This window comes from Erinaceus europaeus, chromosome 7 (assembly GCF_950295315.1).
Source record: "Erinaceus europaeus chromosome 7, mEriEur2.1, whole genome shotgun sequence".
Lineage (NCBI taxonomy): Eukaryota > Metazoa > Chordata > Mammalia > Eulipotyphla > Erinaceidae > Erinaceus > Erinaceus europaeus.
The window spans coordinates 84,344,146-84,362,420 of record NC_080168.1 but is presented as its reverse complement, the minus strand read 5'-3'; the positions used below and the strand labels follow the sequence as shown (position 1 = coordinate 84,362,420).

The 18,275-nt window shown below is 42.1% G+C and overlaps 1 protein-coding gene across 3 annotated transcripts in view; it reads right to left on the bottom strand.

The window, feature by feature from the left end:
* The window catches only part of THSD1 (thrombospondin type 1 domain containing 1), a 38,424-nt gene extending 25,785 nt beyond the window's left edge, over window positions 1-12,639 (bottom strand). For 2 of the 3 annotated variants that reach the window (XM_007521576.3, XM_007521577.3), the window contains exons 1-2: window positions 5,616-5,769; window positions 1,392-2,354 (exon numbers count right to left, since the gene is read on the bottom strand). In XM_007521576.3, the coding sequence (XP_007521638.1) occupies window positions 1,392-2,354; window positions 5,616-5,673 (1,021 nt within the window). In that variant the 5' untranslated portion in view covers window positions 5,674-5,769. Of the gene's footprint in view, window positions 1-1,391; window positions 2,355-5,615; window positions 5,770-12,516 lie in introns of those variants that run through there. The other variant, XM_060194890.1, reaches the window with a different exon arrangement.
* Between the last annotated feature and the right edge of the window lie 5,636 nt (window positions 12,640-18,275).

The following is an 18,275-nucleotide window of genomic DNA, read 5'->3' as shown; positions in this document are numbered from 1 at the left end:
GCATTGGAAAGTCGGCAGGACTGAATATTTTAGGGGGTTGGTAGGAGTGTGATTAAAGCGGTGCCCCATGGACTCTAAGCTGGTAGGAAGTAACTAGGGTGTGAGAAGAGTGTCGAAGGGAAGGAGACAAATTGGTAGCAATAACACCTGGGGTTACAGAGGTGGCCAGATCCAGCCATTGCAAGGCTCTGGCTTACAGGGATGGAGACAAGAGTGGTTGAGAGCAAACTAGACAACCTTCGCTGGACTTGCCTCTTCCCAAGAACATGTTTACAACTGGGAAAAGGAAAAGAACAGAGGAGTGGGGGATAAATGGAACTGAAATAGACCCACTTCTTTGTGATTAAGGAGAGCATTACACTCTCAGAATTTGAAGAAAGATTCAGCAATATTGCTTTGAAATCTCACTCAGAAGGTTTTATTCTCTTTTCTTCCTTCCATCTTTCTTTTTTTCCTTTTTTTTTTTTTTTTGCCACTAGTTGTTATCACTGCGACCTGATGCCTACACTGTGAACCCACTACTCCTGGAGGCTATTTTCTTCTTTCTTCTCCTTCTTCCTCCTCCTCCTCTTCTTCTTCTTCTAATTTTTTTTGATAGAGACAGAGATAAGTTGAGAGGGAGTGAGGAAACAGAGAGGGTGAAAGAGAGACACTACTTTACCACTTATCAAGCTCCCATGCAGGTAATGTTGCATCTTACCAGCTGCACCACGACCCAGGCCCATTCATTCATATACGAAATAACACAAGAAGAAAAACACAGGAAGCCAAAAGTTACTTAGTGCCATTCAATGTATTAATCTTTTAAATACAGTATAATAATAGTGAAAACTTATTCTCACTTCCTCTGAGACAGAAGCTATGCTAAGGTCTGTACATGTTTATCTTATTTAATTCTCACATTGTCTGAGGCAGGCAAATAATATTGTTATTCCCCATTTCACTAGTGGGGAAACTGAGACCCAGAGGGGCTAAGTAAGAGGAGGGCTAGGTCTGCTTATTAGTCCTCTTAATTTTTCAGATACAGATGATGATTCCTTTTGGCATATTGTGAGTGAATCATAAAATGAAGGTAAAGGGGCTGGTTGGTGACACACATGGATGAGTGAACATGCACAAAGACCCACGTTCAAATCCCTGGTCCCCACTTGCAGGGAGTGTGGAGGGAGAAGCTTCATGCAAAGTGAAGTGCTACAAGTGTCTCTTGATCTCTCTACTCTATCTCACCTCCTCTCAATTTCTTTGTCTTATCAAATAAAAATAATTGAATAAAAGAATAACAAAGAAAATTATGATAAAGTCTGCAGAAAATTAAGTTCACCTACATTTACAATAATGACTTGTCATGACAGCACCAATTTGATTTAAACATTAAGAAAAATAATACCAACCTATATTTCTCTGAATTAGCATGCATTCCTTCTTTGCAGAAAAATGGCTTCTGCTGGAAAGGCCAAAGTCAAAGCAGTATTTATTCTTCCCCATGTCAAACAGAGTACAGTTGAACACAGTTCTCCTCTCCCCTAGGGCCAGATTGTTTTCTGCCAGCCGGGTGACCCTTTCCCCAGGGGGCCGGGGGGCCTCCTTAAACACAGCGATCACTCCTTGCACAAAGATACAGGGCGGGGGCAGCACCAGCACTTCCACCTGGGACTTGCATGTGAGTTCCGGTGCCATCACCAGCCTGTAACCAAACTTCTGGGCCAGATCAAAGGGTCCTGCTGTGGTAATGACCGAGTCTTGGCCAAGCAGCTTCAAGGACACAGTGACATAGGCCTCGGAGCCCACAGGGGCACAGCCAATCTCTACCCACTGGGCTTGAGACAGCTCTGTCCTCTTGCTGATCCTGATCTCAAGTGGCTGCCCCTGGCTGGTCCTGGCCCCAGGGAAATGGTTGCTGAAGATGGTATCCACCATGATGTGGGGCTCATCTGAGGAGAATTGGCAAAGTGGCTGGTTGGTAAAGAGGCCCACCTGGAAAGTGCCTTCTGCAGCCTCGGTGGTGCGATTCAAGTCGATATGGAAGACGGGCCAGTCCACCTTCAGAAAGGCTCCTTTCTCCCACCAGGCAGCTGCAGTGCTGTTGCCCTCTGCTTCTGGGCTCATGGCGAACCAGTAGTTACCAGCCTCCTTGAAATAGAAGCACTCGAACTCCAGCGTTCCCTGGGACTGGTTGGTCAGGAGGGACTTGGTGGCGACAGTTTGATTGGTGCTGGCCTCCAATAAAAGGACAGAGACATTCCTCAGTGTGCCATTGGAGTCATCAAAATACTGGAAGTCCACGGACACTGTTCTATTACTCAGTGCTACATGGCCTGGCTCTCCCAGGAGGATATACTCAGCTTCTCCAAGAACTGCAACAAAATTATCAGAATTGGCTTGAAAGGGGTATATATGAGCAACAATGTATAGGACATGAATGAAAACAGCATTTCAACAACAAATGATACTCAGTGCTCTAACAACTGAGAGAAGACCTAAGCTTGTCAGGTAAAGAAAGGACTACATAAAAGCTGGAAATAAGAAACAAGAGACTGGCTCACTTAATGATGGCGTTTTTGGTCACTGCCAGGCCACCCCATCACCTGGGCCCCTAGTCAAGGAATCCTTGGATCCCTCTATAGATACAATAGGTATAGACCTCTATTAGACCCCTCTCTCCATCACTGGTCACTTCCACCAGGAATGTCATTGTAAGTCCTCTTGTCACCTTCTTCAGGACCATACTCTTACTAGCAATGGGAGGGACTGCCCCACTCTCTGAAGGGAGGCTGGGTCAACACACTCTGCCACTTAAAGAAAAGTGGTTCTGAAATGAGAGCAGCCTAGAATGTTCCCAGCTGTGACAATGGACTGTGAGCTCAGTCTGACAGGGACTCAGAGGTTGTACATATACTTCACTTACTCATTTGAGAGAGAGAGAGACAGAGATTGAGACCATAGCATCTAAGTTTCTTTCTCCCTTCAAGGTGGGGGTGCCAGGCTCAAGCCTGGGTCGTGCACATGGCAGAGCAGCACGCTACCTAAGTGTGCTATTTCACTGGCCCTCGTTATTTTTTCTTGATATTTAAGACAGGCACTTGAACATTTGTACAAGTAAAGTAACAAGTGCCTTTAGTTTGTAGGAGGCAGCTGTTTTTAGATGAATAAGCTATGTTGGTACTTTACATGGGTCATCTAAAGGGCAAACTGAGTGTTTGTGAAGTAGCCAAGCTTGTCCTTGGCAATTCTCATGACATCACAGCAAGTGTTGTACTGGCCTAGATAGGAGAAACGACTACTAGCCCACAAGTATCATTCAGCTGGGAATCAGTCATAGTTTTCTTGAAAAGACCCAGCAGAGCAGTTGAAATAAAGAGTGGGAAGAACACTGACAAATCCTTGTTTCTATACTGAACCTAATCCAAAAGAATATCAAAGGAGACAGGATCTGGCAAAGGCTCAATCAGCTGGCCCATGGCAAATGTGTGCTAGATGGAAGGGACAGAAGAGACCCTGGGTCTGAAAAACAGCCTGTGTCAATGTGCCTGCATTTATTCACACTCCACATGTATATAGACACCATAAAGTTACATCATATATGCATCCCAAGCAGGGTTGAACAGGACAAAACACCCAGGTGACATCTCTTACTGGCCCATCAAGTGAAATCTTATGTAGAACCTCAACATCTAGAGAGAGTGTGGCTTCCGATGTGAGTGGAATCTAAATGTGTAATAGTGAACCACCAAGAAACATATAAAAAAAAAAAAAAACCTCAAGGTAAAATGCTTGTCTCCAGTTTGCTAAAATGAAAAAGGGTTGTCTTTAAAATTCTTTTTGTAAAAATTTTATTTCTAAAATATTTATTTGCTGGGAATACTGTGAGAACCAGGTTGAGCGTGGTGAGGTTTTTCCCATTGAAAAATGGGGAACTCAGGAGACGAATCTTCCTGTCAGACTCTTTCTGAGGTCGAGCTTGGGAGAAGAACAGACCTCAGTTTTCTGCCTCCCTGTTAGCATACTCCTTGTCTCCAGAGACCTTGCATTTTTCTGCCTCCAGGGACTTAGCATTCCTTAAAACATTAAGCCAGCTCCCCTGCTTCACCCTGCATTCCTTGATACAATGGCCCACTCTCTTATTATCTACATATCAATGTTCTGTTTTCTCTAACAAATGACATAAGGTCTCCTCCCTATTTCCCCACCCTTTCTGCTCATTTGATATATTCTTTTTCTACCCTCAAGACCCTCCCTGCCTGCAGGGTATTATTAATCCTACCAGTTAAACCCCTCACAACAGTTGCTAAGGAAGTTCCTACCTTTCCCAGTCCCTTTTACCTTTCTCCGCCCCTTTCCTAACCATGTATGGTATTGTCAAGCCACTTCCATTTCCAACTTGCCACTTCTGGTGTCCAGTCTTTAAGAGCTTGGGTGTGGGGATGAATAAAGATTTGAACCACCTTGCCACCACCAGCTGAGTTCCTGGGTCATCTCTCTCACATCACTGAGTGAGTAGTAGCCCCAGCTGCCTCCAGTCACGTTCTCTCCAACCCAGAGAGTACATGCCCGAGAAGAGGCACCCCCACACTAGCCTGGCATTTATTTTAATTATAAATAGAGAGAGAATGTATGGGACACATGGAGACAGAGAGACAGAGAGAGAGAGAGACCAACCAGAGCACTGCTAAGCTCTGGCTTATGGGGTTTGAACCTGGGGCCTCAGAGCCTCAAACATTAAAGTATCTTGCATAACCATTATGGTACCTCCCCAATTTTCATTTTTTTATTTTTTTATCTTTATTTATTTATTGGATAGAAACAGTCAGAAATCGAGAGGGAAGGGAGGGATAGAGAGGGTGAGACAGAGAGACACCTATAGCACTGCTTCACCACTTGTAAAGCTTTCCCCCTGCAGGTGGGGACTGGGACCTCGAAGCTGGGTCTTTGCGCATCGTAACATGTGCACTCAACCAGGTACACCACCACCCACCCCCCCATTTTCATTTTTGTAAAAATTTAAATATATATTTATTTAGTGGGGACTGAGAGGTGATTCAATGGGAGAGCATATTCCTTGTACATGTAAGAACCTGAATTCAACCCCAGCACTATGTACAATGACAAAGCAGTAATCCTGCCTCAGTCATGAAAAAAGATGTAAATATATTTAAAGCGATTTTTAAAAAGTAGACAAAGAAGGAGAGAGAGAGAGAGAACCAAAGCTTCTTTCAATGCGGTTGGGAGTTGAGCTTGAACCTGGGTCACACTCATGACAAAACAGCACACTATCCAAGTGAGCTATTTTTTTCAAGCCCTTAAAGTAAAAACTGAATCAATGCTGAAGAACCTGCAATGAACCCAGGATTATAAAGATCACAATTTAAAATGTACCACAGGAGCCTGGGAAGTGGTACAGTAAATAAAGCATTCGGTTCAATCCCCTGCACCAAATATACTAGAAGGAGGCATCAATCCTCTCTCATTAACTAATAAAAAATACATCTTTAAAAATATATGTGTTTCAGTGCCATCTACATCTGCCCTCTCTCATAACGCAAGTCACCAACATCAATGCCCCTACAGACCTCAGGTTTCCTCATGACTGAAAGTACTGTGTATACCCCAGTACTTACCATAATCACAGAGTACCACCAACAAAAGATTTGAAAAGTCTTTCAAAATTTGTTTCATTCTGATCAGCAAGATCCCTGGTCATTGGTCTCCTCATGTCCTTTTTCACATTCAAATTGTGATTTTTTTTCTCAAAAAACACCATAAATTAAAACCTAAGGAAAAAAAATGACTCTGTTCAATATAATTCACAAAAATGTAATCAAGAAATGACAAGACTATGACAAGAATTCAAACTTACTTGTTGATCTTAGAAAGCAAAATAAAGGGGGACCCTGATTTTTCTTGGGGAATGAATGATCTATAACTGTACATGTCCTTTTCATCCTAAGAACATTCAGAAATACCCAACACCCAGATTATCATCTCAAAACGCCATGCCTCTCTTATTTTTAGCAAATCCATAAAGGGAGAGCATGCTATATTTACCTCATTTAATCAACCAATTTGTATAATACATTTTACATAATTTATCTACTTGGCATTTCACACTGATTAATTTACCAATTTTCTATTAGTCTTTTATTTTTCATTGTGATGAGTAGAACTGATTTGATTCCAGAAATGAGTTTATTGATACTTGTACAATTTCCTGGCTCATTTTCTTTTTTATTCTTTATCTCTTGAGGATGGAGGGAGAGCAAGGAAGGAGAAACCGATAAGAAGAAAAAGCTGAGTATCACCCTACCCTGCAGAGAGTTTCTTTGATACCATTCATATTACTCACATGTGGTGCCAGGGCTCAAACTCAGTGCCCCATCTATGGAAAGGTGTACACTCTACCAGGCAAACTATCTCCCAGACAATATATATTTTTTAATATTTATTTCTTCATGAGAAAGAATCAGAGCGTCTCTCAGGAACATGCAGTGCCAGGGATCAATCTTGGGACCCCATGCTTGCTAGTCCAATGCTTGAGTCATTGAGCTATCTCCCAGGACACAATAACTTACTTCCCTCCCTCCCTTCCTTCCTTCTATTCTCTCTCTCTCTATTTTTATTTATCTCTCTATTTTATTTATCTATTTTTATTTATTTATCTCTCTATTTTTATTTATCTCTCTATTTTTATTTATTTATTAATGAGGGGCAGGAGAAGAGAGGAAGGACCAGACATCGCTCTGGCACATGTGCTCCCATGGATATAACTCAGGACCTCATGCTTGAGAATCCAACCCTTTATCCACTGCAACACCTCCTGGACCACCTGTCTCTTTTTACTATAGTGGTGGTACAGGGGGTTGAACCTAAGACTTCAAAGCCTCAGACACAAGAGTCTTTTTTGCACATAACCATCATGCTATCTACCCCTCTTTTTCTTTTCTTTCTTTTTCTTTTCTTTTTTACTAGAGCACTGTTCAGCTCTGGTTTGTGGTGGTACAGGATTGAAAGTGAGATCTTTGGTGCCTCAGAAATGTAAGACTTTTTGTCCCCATTTTTTATTTGTTATTAATACTAAATTACTATATTGTCAGGTTACAGTGTATAGTCCCACACCACATTCTCCCACCTCCCAGAGATAACCACAATAGTTCTCATAAGTCTTATAGTTTGCTTCTGTTTTTTTATTATTATTTTTTAATGAGAGCACTGCTTAGCTCTGGCTTATGGTGGTGCAGGGGATTAAACCTGGGACTTTGGAGCCTCAGGCATGAGAGTCTCTTTGCATAACCATTATGCTATCTACCCCCACCCTGCTTTTTTTTTTTTTATGAAAGGCTTTTTGCATAAACATTATGTTCTCTTTAGTTTCCATATAGTTTCATTTCTTAATGTCTAAAGCTAGAACAAAATTAATCAAACCTTTAAATATATATATGATATATGTGTGTGTGTGTGTGTGTGTGTGTGTGTGTATTTCCTGGGAGAAGACTGAGTGGCTGAGTGTATGCCTTGCACTTTATAAAAAAATCTTTTTTTTGTAAATATTTATTTATTCCCTTTTGTTGTACTTGTTTTATTGTTGTAGTTATTATTGTTGTTATTATTGACGTCATTGTTGTTGGTTAGGACAGAGAGAAATGGAGAGAGGAAGGGAAGACAGAGTGGGGGAGAGAAAGATAGACACCTGCAGACCTGCTTCACCGCCTGTGAAGTGACTCCCCTGCAGGTGGGAAGCTGGGGGCTCAAACTGGGATCCTTCTGTCGGTCCTTGAGCTTTGTGCCACCTGCATTTAACTTGCTGTGCTACCACCCGACTCCCTAAAAAAAATTTTTTTTTAGTTATCTTTATTTATTTATTGGATAGAGACAGCCAGAAATCCAGAGGGGAGGGGGAGATAGAGAGAAACAGAGACAGAGAGACACCTGCAGCCCTGCTTCACCACTCGTGAAGCTTTCCCCCTGCAGGTAGGGACCAGGGGCTCGAACCTGGGTCCCTGCACATTGTTAACATGTGCGCTCAACCAGGTGCACCATCACCTGGTTCCACTTCTTTTTTTCCAAATCATTTCATTGGGGGGATAGTTGTTTATAGCTGCTGACACACTGGTACAATTTCTCATCTTTTCATAGTAGGTGTCTTAAAACCACTCACACTCAACTTCAGACTTTTTTCATTATCTTGTACCAGGACTGAAGAGTAGATCAGAAAGGTGTGGTGCATATACCTAGTGGACTACTACTCCACTGTTAAAAATTATGAAGTCATTTCCTTTGTCTCATTTTTTATTGGACCTTGAAGAAATCGTGTTAACCTAGATAAGCCAAAAGGAGAAGGACTCGTACTCTCTGAAGATCTCACATATGAGTGGAACTTAAGACACAAGGACAGAAAAGAAAAACACAAGGCATGTTTTTTATAGATAGAGAGAAAATGAGAGAACAAAGATAGACACCTGCAGTACTGCTTTACCTCTTGTGAAGCTTCCCTACCTATAGTTGGAGACTTTAGGTCTTAAACCCAAATTCTTGTTCATGGTAATGTGTACACTCTACCTTATGCTGTGCATATCTTAAGTCCCACTCGGCATCACACAGAATGGTTTCTCTCTATCCCATAAACAAACACATCAAGAAACTATCCAGGGTATTAAAGTTAAGTGAGAACTGTACGGGGCTCCTGGTTTTCCTTGTGTAGGGCACTCACAAGAGAAAACAGATAAATAACAATTATTGTCTGCCAACATGTGATGCTGCCAGTGTGCGTCAGGAGAGTTATGATTTCATGCAGCAATCGTCCCAGACCACCTGGAGGGCAGAAAACCTTGTGGGCTGAGGTCCAGAAAGGCTTGTGGGAGGAGGTGCTGGTTTTGATATAAACAGACTATAAGACTACAGAAGAAGATGAAGGGTCCTTGAATACCAGTTTTTCCCCCCTAATTTAGTGAACTATGGGCTACTAAACATAACCACATATGTATTTTCTTTGTTTATACCCCCCATCATTCACATTTAATATGTTTTAATAACTATGTTATAGGGCCAGTTGGTGATATACCTGGTTGAGTACACATGTTCAAGGACCCAATTTCAAGTTTGTGGTTCCCCACTAGCAAGGGGTGAGCTTCATGAGTGGTGACTCAGAGCTGTAGTTTCTCTTTCTCTCCCTCTCTATCTCTCTTTCCCCTCTCAATTTCTCTCTGTCTTTTCAAATAAAAGAAAAGAGACATAATTCTAAAACAGAAATAAAATAACTATGTTATGTTCAATATATGTATGTGACATCCCTCAGATAAGGCAGAGATTAATGTAACTAAAAGGACTGATTGAAATCGTTAAAAAAAAAATTCAATAGAAAGAAAACTGGCATGCCTCTATGGATTTTTTTTTTCTTTCAGTAGGAGTTGGCTGAACACAGGAAACACTGTACTTCCTCAAAGGGAAGTAGAGATCTGAAGGGTAATTATGCAGATCATTAAGGTTCCTCCCATCTTCAACAAAGAAAGAAAATGCAATATTTCTGGAATCAGGCTCAGCGTTAACCCAGTCCTTACCTTGAACATGGTTTGGGAAACATGGCCAACTAGGTTAAGGGAAGGGTGGGTGGTTAGGATGATTAAACCGCTTCCTTGAAGTCACTGATACTCAGTAACCAAAATAAGAAGGGGCCTGGAGATAACTCAACCCATAAAACCCACATGTTTCCATATGCTAGGACTCAGGGTCGAGCCCCCAGCTACCACATGGGAGCACCTACATGGGGAAGCTTCACGAAGGGTAAAACAGTGCTGCCTTGTCTCTCTCCCTCTCTACTCTTTCTTCCTCTCTATCTGTCACTCTCAATCTAAAAATAAACAAGTACTCTGAGGCATTAGGTTACACTTAAAATAAACCTAAAACTTTTCTGTTAAAAATAAACAAGTAGTGGCCAGGCGATAGCGCACCTGGTTAAGTACACACACTACAGTGTGCAAGGACCCAAATTCAAGCCCCTGGTCTCCACCTGCAGGAGAAAAGTTTCATGAGTGGTGAAGCAAGGCTGCCGGTGTCTCTCTCCCTCTCTGTTTCCCCCTCCCCTCTCAATTTCTCTGTTTCTACCCAATAATAATGAAATAAATAAATTTGACATAAATAAATAAACAAGTGAATAAAACAGTCCACTAGAAGAGGAGGAACTGTGCAGGGTACAGAGTACTGACAACAATCCTGGTGGCAATAAATAAAGTAAATAAATAAATAAATAAAATTAATGAGAAGCATAGGCCCTTAGTGTCCAAAAGCTGAAATAGCCTTTTCCAAATACTTTGCTTCCCCATATCAACCAATTTTTTAAACAATCTCCTAATTACAATTGATTGATGTGATCACAACACACTTTCCTTCCTATGAAAATAACCCACAAAAGCAGGCTCCTGTCATCAATATTTGGAGTTGGATGGAAATGGTATCATAAAGTACACCAGCTTATTTGACAGTCTTAATATATGGTGCCCCCCCCACCAATGTTCTAAAGTTTTTGAAAATAAATGTTAAATTTTCACTAAATTAACCACTAATTTGAAGAAGTTAACACAGCACCCCAAAATGGAATGCATTGCTATATTTAGAGCACAATCTTTATAATTTTTAAAGAATAAGATAGCTTGTTATTCTAACCTTTTTTCTTCCAACATGTTGTTCCCAATACCACAACTTATGTGTAATTTGAAAACTGTGTTAGAAATATTAAAACTGAGGCATATTTTATGCACATGTGAAAATACTTGTCTATGGCATTAATATTTGGATTTATAGTCAAATTTTATTATTTATCAGCTGTCACTAGCAAACAAGAGGTTGTGAATATTCTCAATGGCAGCCACCACCCCAAATAAGCTCAAAAACTATGTCTCTGCTTAAGACAAAACTATGGATGGGGATATAGCATAGTAGTTGTACAAAATGACTTTCATGTCTGAGGCTCTGAAGTTCTATGATTAATCTCTAGCACCACCATAAACCAGAGCTAAGCAGTGCTCTAGTAAAAAAAAAAAAAAAAAGCGAACAACAAAGAAAATTAATGGCTAAGAAAAGAAAATGAATTATGGTAAAGTCCATGGAAGTGATAGAGTAGTGATAGGGAGCCGGAGTTAAGCGCAGGTGGCGCAAGGCGCATGGCACAAGGACCAGCATCAGGATCCCTGTTAGAGCCTCTGGCTCCCCACCTGCGGGGGTGGGGGGGTCACTTCACAGGCGGTGAAGCAGGTCTGCAGGTGTCTTTTTCTCTCCCTCTCTGTCTTCCCCTCCTCTCTCGACTTCTCTCTGTCCTATCTAACAACAACGACAGCAATAACAACAATAATAGCAACAACAACGACGATAAACAAGGACAATAAAAGAGAAAAACCATAAGAAAAAGAAAAAAGAGTAGTGATAATAGTATTCATGGTGTGTGTGTTGGGGGAGGGTTCCAATATAGCCATATAAACAGCTTTCATATATATTTAGTCACTAGTGTGGGCCCTATCAGGCAACAGGGGAGGAATGTAGTTTCCCATATGCATGTTGCCTCCCAAAGATTCAAAAGTCAAGCTCAAACTTAGAAATCAGCATAAAGCCCTCTTAACACAGAGACCCTGTGGGGATGTTTACACCTCACACCTACTGTAGCCCTGAGAGGATTTTTTTTGGGGGAAGAAGTAAACCTGTTCTGAAACAAGAACCCCAAAACCCTATTCTTCAGGGGTTCCAGCTATTGGAACATGGCACCTACTCATTCTTTATAACCTCTCTCCTGGGCTTGTAGCTCTGACCTTGTGTCTACAAAAATGTCACAGCTCAAAGGGATGGCTGCTGAGGCAATTTGTCCCCATTCCTTTAAACCTTTCTATCTACCTCCCTTGGTGTCTATTCCTTAATAATTTCCCAGTTCAGGGTTGGGGAAACATCATCACAGTTATGCAAGCAACTTTCATACTTGAGACATTGAGTTACCAGGTTCAATTCCCAGCATCAATACGCACCAAAGCTAGGCAGTGCTCTGATAAAATAATAATAATAGTTGTAGTAGTAGTAGTAATTATTCTTCAATTCTCACACCATGTTGCCATGAATCTCCTCTTCATCTGTCCACTCCTTGTCTGATTTGACTAAAGCCCTAATAAACTTGTTTTCCCCCTTAAAACAAAACAAATTGTTCCCTGGGGAGGGTGGTGCACCTGGCAGAGTGCACACGTTTCATGTGTGATGACCTGGGTTCAAGTCCCCAGTCCACACTTGCCCGTGGGGGGGAAAGCTTCACAAACAGTGAAACAGTACTGCAGGTGTCTCTCCCTCCCCTCTCTAGTGCCTTCCTCTATCAAAAAGAAAATAAACAAGCAAAAAAAAAAAAAAAACTTGTGGGGGGGGCAGAGGCAGAGCACAAAAAATCAAGGCATGGGGACGATGTCCAGCGCTTTCAGGCTGTGAGGTCCGGGGTCCAGGAGGCACTGTCCCACCCCAGGGTCCAAGGAGCGCCCGCGAGCGGCGGAAGACGCGACTTACCTGCGGAGAGCAGCCGTCGAGGCCTCGGGGCCCAGAGCTGTGTGCTGAGCATCTCGCGTCCCCCGACTGCGCTGGGGCAGCGGCTCAGCCTCCGCGCCCCGCCCTGGCCAGCCCCCGCCTGCGCCGGGGTGTGTGTGGGGGGGGGGCTGTCCCTGGAGGGCGGGGCCCCGCAGCCAGCGAGCTCCAGACGCACCCTCACGGCACCAGCCTGAGCCGCGCGCAGCCCAGGAAGCCCACGGGAAGGGCGGCGCAGTCCTGGACCTTGAGCTCCAGCCAGGCCCGCGGGCAGCCTCTGGATGCCAAGTCCAGACACTTATCCCCGGGTATCATTTTCTTCTGGGGGACGACAAAAGTGTTTGAAGTGGCAGAGCTGGCCCGTAAACTTGGACTCCCCCAAACACTTGGCTTCTCCAAAACTCACTAAAAAGTCGCACACACACAAAAAGTGAAGCGTATCTTCGTTTTTCTTTATCTGGAGCCATAATTATTTAATTAAAATGTACCATTTACAACCTTTGATCAGAGGGGCAGGGGGGTGGTACACCCGGTTGAGCTCACATGTTACTATGGTCAAGGACCCAGGTTTAATACCCACCACTACCGCAACTCTCATCTCCACTTGGGAGTTGGGGTTGAGGAAGGGAGCTCAATGGGTGGGGAAGCAGGTCTGCAGATGTCTTTCTTTCTTATCTCCCCCTTCCCTCTCAATTTCTGACTTATAAAAAGGAAAAAAATAAAAGGTGGGGGAGGGTAGACCGTAGGAAGCTGTGAATGTCTTGTACAAGCACCAAACCCTAGCAATAACCCTGTTGGCAATAAAAATACATACATACACACTCTAATTTGGGATTAAACCAAAAAACTGCTTAGTTTTGAAGTAAAGGCTGGAAGGGCATGGGGAGAAGGGGGCATCTGTCTGGCCATCGGAATGGTACTACTTTTGGCAGTGCTTGTGGTGAAGTATGTACTATACTAGTGTGAAGTTGTACAATGGAAATTGTTTTTAAATATTTATTTATTTACAGGGAGAGAAAGAGAAGGAGAAAGAGAGAGAACCAGAGCTGGGGAATGAACTCAAAACTTTGTACTTAAGAGCCACTACCTCCTAGGTTGCTGGAAACTTATGTAGCATTGTATATCAATGATAAACTGATATAGTTTTAATTAAGAAAACAAACCCTGGGAGTCAGGCGGTAACGCAGTGGGTTAAGCGCACGTGCCTAAAAGCGCAAGGACCTGTGTAAGGATCCCGGTTGGAGCCCCTGGCTCCCCACCTGCAGGGTAGTCACTTTACAAGTGGTGAAGCAGGTCAGCAGGTGTTTATCTTTTTCTCCCCCTGTCTTCCCCTCCTCTCTCCATTTCTCTCTGTGCTATCCAACAACAACAGTAACAACGACAACAACAACAGTAACGACAACAACAACAACAAAAAAAACCAAGAGCAAAAAAAGGGAATAAATATTTTTTAAAAGCCTTCTCATCAAGAAAAGACAGGATTATAAAGTCTTAAGGGAAAGTTGGAACTAGTTAAGATACCTGCCCACAAACTGGGACTGAGCACAAGATCCCTGCCTACTACTTGAGACTCCAGACAGCCCTTTGAGGGAAGAGAACCACAAGGAAAAAGGAGGCTCTCTTCAATAAATGGTGCTGGGAAAACTGGGTTGTAACATGCAGAAGAATGAAATTGAACCACTTTATCTCACCAGAAACAAAAATCAACTCCAAATGGATCAAAGACCTAGATGTCAGACCAGAAACAATCAAATACTTAGAGGAAAACATTGGTAAAACACTTTCCCACCTACACCTCAAGGACATCTTTGATGAATCAAACCCAATTGCAAGGAAGACTAAAGCAGAAACAAACCAATGGGACTACATCAAATTGAAAAGCTTCTGCACATCCAAAGAAACTATTAAACAAACAAAGAGACCCCTCACAGAATGGGAGAAGATCTTCACATGCCAAACATCAGACAAGAAACTCATCACCAAAATATATAAAGAGCTCAGCAAACTTAGCACCAAAAAAGCAAATGACCCCATCCAAAAATGGGCAGAGGATATGAACAAAACATTCACTACAGAGGAGATCCAAAAGGCTAACAAACATATGAAAAACTGCTCTAGGTCACTGATTGTCAGAGAAATGCAAATTAAGACAACACTAAGATACCACCTCACTCCTGTAAGAATGGCATACATCAAAAAGGACAGCAGCAACAAATGCTGGAGAGGTTGTGGGGACAGAGGAACCCTTTTACATTGCTAGTGGGAATGTAAATTGGCACAGCCTCTGTGGAGAGCAGTCTGGAAAACTCTCAGAAGGCTAGACATGGACCTTCCATATGATCCAGTAATTCCTCTCCTGGTGCTATACCCCAAGGACTCCATAACACCCAACCAAAAAGAGGTGTGTACTCCTATGTTCATAGCAGCACAATTCATAATAGCTAAAACTTGGAAGCAACCCAGGTGCCCAACAACAGATGAGTGACTGAGAAAGCTGTGGTATATATATACAATGGAATACTATGTAGCTATCAAGAACAATGAACCCACCTTCTCTGAGAACCACAAGGAGCTAGGTCACCTGAAGATAGCACTTGAGCTGCAGTTTTGCCTCCCAGCCCGGAACATTTACAAATACCCAAGAGGCAGTGGGAGTGGAAATTACCTAAGCAACAAAAGGCTCCTTTCCTTTTTGGAAGAACTGGGCAGACAATACAATTCCATAAGTGTTAAAGTTCTTATGTGATAAAACTATGCTTTTGGGGTGCAATATTGTTTTTGCCCTTTGCTTTTCTTTTACACAAAAGATGCCATTTCACAGATAAAACCTGATGTTGATAATAGAAACCAGAGGACTGTGGTGAACTCTAGGGAGTAGGTGATTCAAAAGGGGCACCAGGGAACTTTTGAGGAGGGGAAATTTAAATGAAGCTACAACTGGCCGAATCTATGTAGTTGGTTATTTTTTTAAAAAGTATTATGGGCAGGAGTAGATAGCACAATGGTTATGTAAAGAGACTCTCAGGCCTGAGGCTTCAAAGTCTCAGGTTCAGTCTCCTGTACCACCATAAACCAGAGCTGTACAGTGCCCTGGTTAAATAAAAATGATAGGGGCTGGGCAGTGGCACACTGGGTTAAGTACACATAGTACGAAGTGTAAGATCCTGCTTTAAGCCCCTGGCTTTCCACCTGTGTGGGGGGAGTTTCATAAGCAGTGAACCTGGCCTGCAAGTATCTCTCTCCTCTATCTCCCCCTCCCATTTTTAATTTCTCTGTCCTATCCAATAAAATGAAAGAAAGGGGGGGGGGGAAGGCCTCCAGAAGCAGTGGATTTGTGTTGTTTTCAATGGGTTAGGTTGTTTTCGCCGGGCTAGCTTCACGGGCGGGTAACAGACGACCAGGGACTCATGGTTGAGCTGTAGGCAGTATCTCTTTATTCATGCAGGACACAGCACAATCTAAGACGAGCTAAGTTAAACTCAAAGTACAGTACTGTAAAACTCACAATGCTGTCTTTATATATACTTGCCAAGTAAGGTGGAAACAGGATGTGACATAGAGAGGGTGGAGAGAAAAGTGACTGGTGAAAATCAGGGTGTGACAAGGAGGTGGGGTGGAGCAAAAACATATCATGAAACAGTGGGGATTGAACCAATGCCCTGGAGGGAGGTGCTTGTTAACAGTGGTTATGTAAATAGAATGAAGTGGTTAAGTAAATAGAATAGTGTTAAGCAGGGGGGATTTAAACCAAATGAAACAGAAGGGGTCTCATGCATACCAACAGATTTGTAGTGTCCACACCAAGCCTCAGCCATAATCCTGGAGGCAAAAAATAAATTAAAAAAATGTATTGTTATTTATTTATTGATAGATACAGAGAAATCAAATGGGAAGAGGGAGATGAAGAGGAAGAGAGAAAGAGAAACACCTGTAGCACTGCTTCAGCACTTGTGAAGCTCCCCCCTCCCCCCGCAGGTGGGATCCAGGAACTTGATTCCAGGTCCTTAGACACTGTAATTTATGCTTAACCGGGTGTGTCACCACTTGGCCCCTAGGTTGGTTATTTTTTTTTCCTTTTTGGAGGGATTAATGGTATACAGTCAACAGTAAAATACAGTAGTTTCCATATGTGTAATATTTCTCAGTTTTCCACATAAGACTCTAATGCCCCACCTAGGTCTTCCTTTACCATCATGTTCCAGGACCTGAACAATCCCTCCAGCCCCAGAGTAGTCCTTTACTTTGGTGCAATACACCAACTTCAGGTTGGTTTCTTTTACAATAACTTTAATGAGAGATTTGGCCATTTTTGCCAAATTAGAATTCTTTTTTTTTTAAGTTTTTTTTTTTTGTTGTTGTTGTTGTTCTTATTTATTTCTTGGATACAGAAAGCCAGAAATTGAGAGAGAGGGGTTGATAGAGAGAGACAGAGAGACACCTGCAGCCCTGCTTCACCACTCGTGAAGCTTCCCCACTGCAGGTGAGGACCAGGGGCTTAATGAATTAGAATTCTTGTCAAGCTCTGCTGCTGTCTTACTGGACAATTAAGATAGCTTAGTTTTTTGTTTTGTTTTGTTCTAAAAGAAGTCAGCAAAGACCTGCAATGGAAAAATTTTTAATTTTTATTTATTTCTTATAGAGATAAAGAGGCAGAAAAACACAGAGAGATAGATAGAGAGATCAGAGCATGGAAGCGTGAGGTGGGGACTGGGCTTAAACCTGAGTTGCATGCATGGCAAAGTAGTGCACTAAGTGAGCTATTTACCCCAGAAGAGACTTTTTTCTTTCTTTCTTTCTTTTTTTTTTTTTTTTTTTTTTTATGAAAAAGACACAGAAAAGGAGAGACTAAACTTGCTTATCTCTGGCTTATGGTGGTGTGGTGTTGGAGATTAAGCTTGAGAATTCAGAGCCTCAGACATGAAAGTTGTTTTGCACAACCATTATGCTATCTTTCCAGATCCCTCCTACTCTCTCCCACCCCGCAAGACTTTCAGAAGAACAATGTGGTGTGGTCTTGGAGTGAACCAGAGAAATCTGGCTGTTCAAGTCTCCTGAAGTCTGGCTCAGAGAATGGTTTAGTGATGTGCAAATTATGTGAAACTGATCCACTTGCAATAACATCCTTTATACAAAGGAGAGATCTTTTATTTCCCTGGGTGATATTTTGAGAGAAAAAGCTTTCAGTGACTCATAATTATGAGGGCACATGGAAGAATACAAATGACCCACTTTTCACATTCTAATGACAAGATCTTACTTGTGTGCCAACCTGACTTTTCTGGAATGCTTCCCACATCATGGATATGGCCCATGTTGTGGAATTTAAATGAGACAGAGCAGATCTCAGACAGGCTAAGCCCTGACAAGTTTCGTGGAAGTCTTTGGAAGAGAGTAAAGGACATATGTAGGTCCCCCAAATCACCTACTTTAGTTATATTTAACTAGAAATCCTACATGTGCAATCACTGACCAAGGGCCAATGAGAATTCAAGTTAAATGTTTTGAATGTTATGTGATAGTCCGTAAACCTAGTATCTATTTCCTTATGACATCAAGATAGTAATTAGAGCAAATGATAAAACATAGTCAAGCATATGCTGCAAATAGTAACTTGTTGAGTTCTGAAATAGAGTTCTACACTGGAGACATTTTTCTTTTTTAAGGAATCTTTCTTCTTTTAATCTTTATTTATTTATTGACTAGAGACAGCCAGAAATCAAGAGGAAAAGGGTTAATAAAGAGGA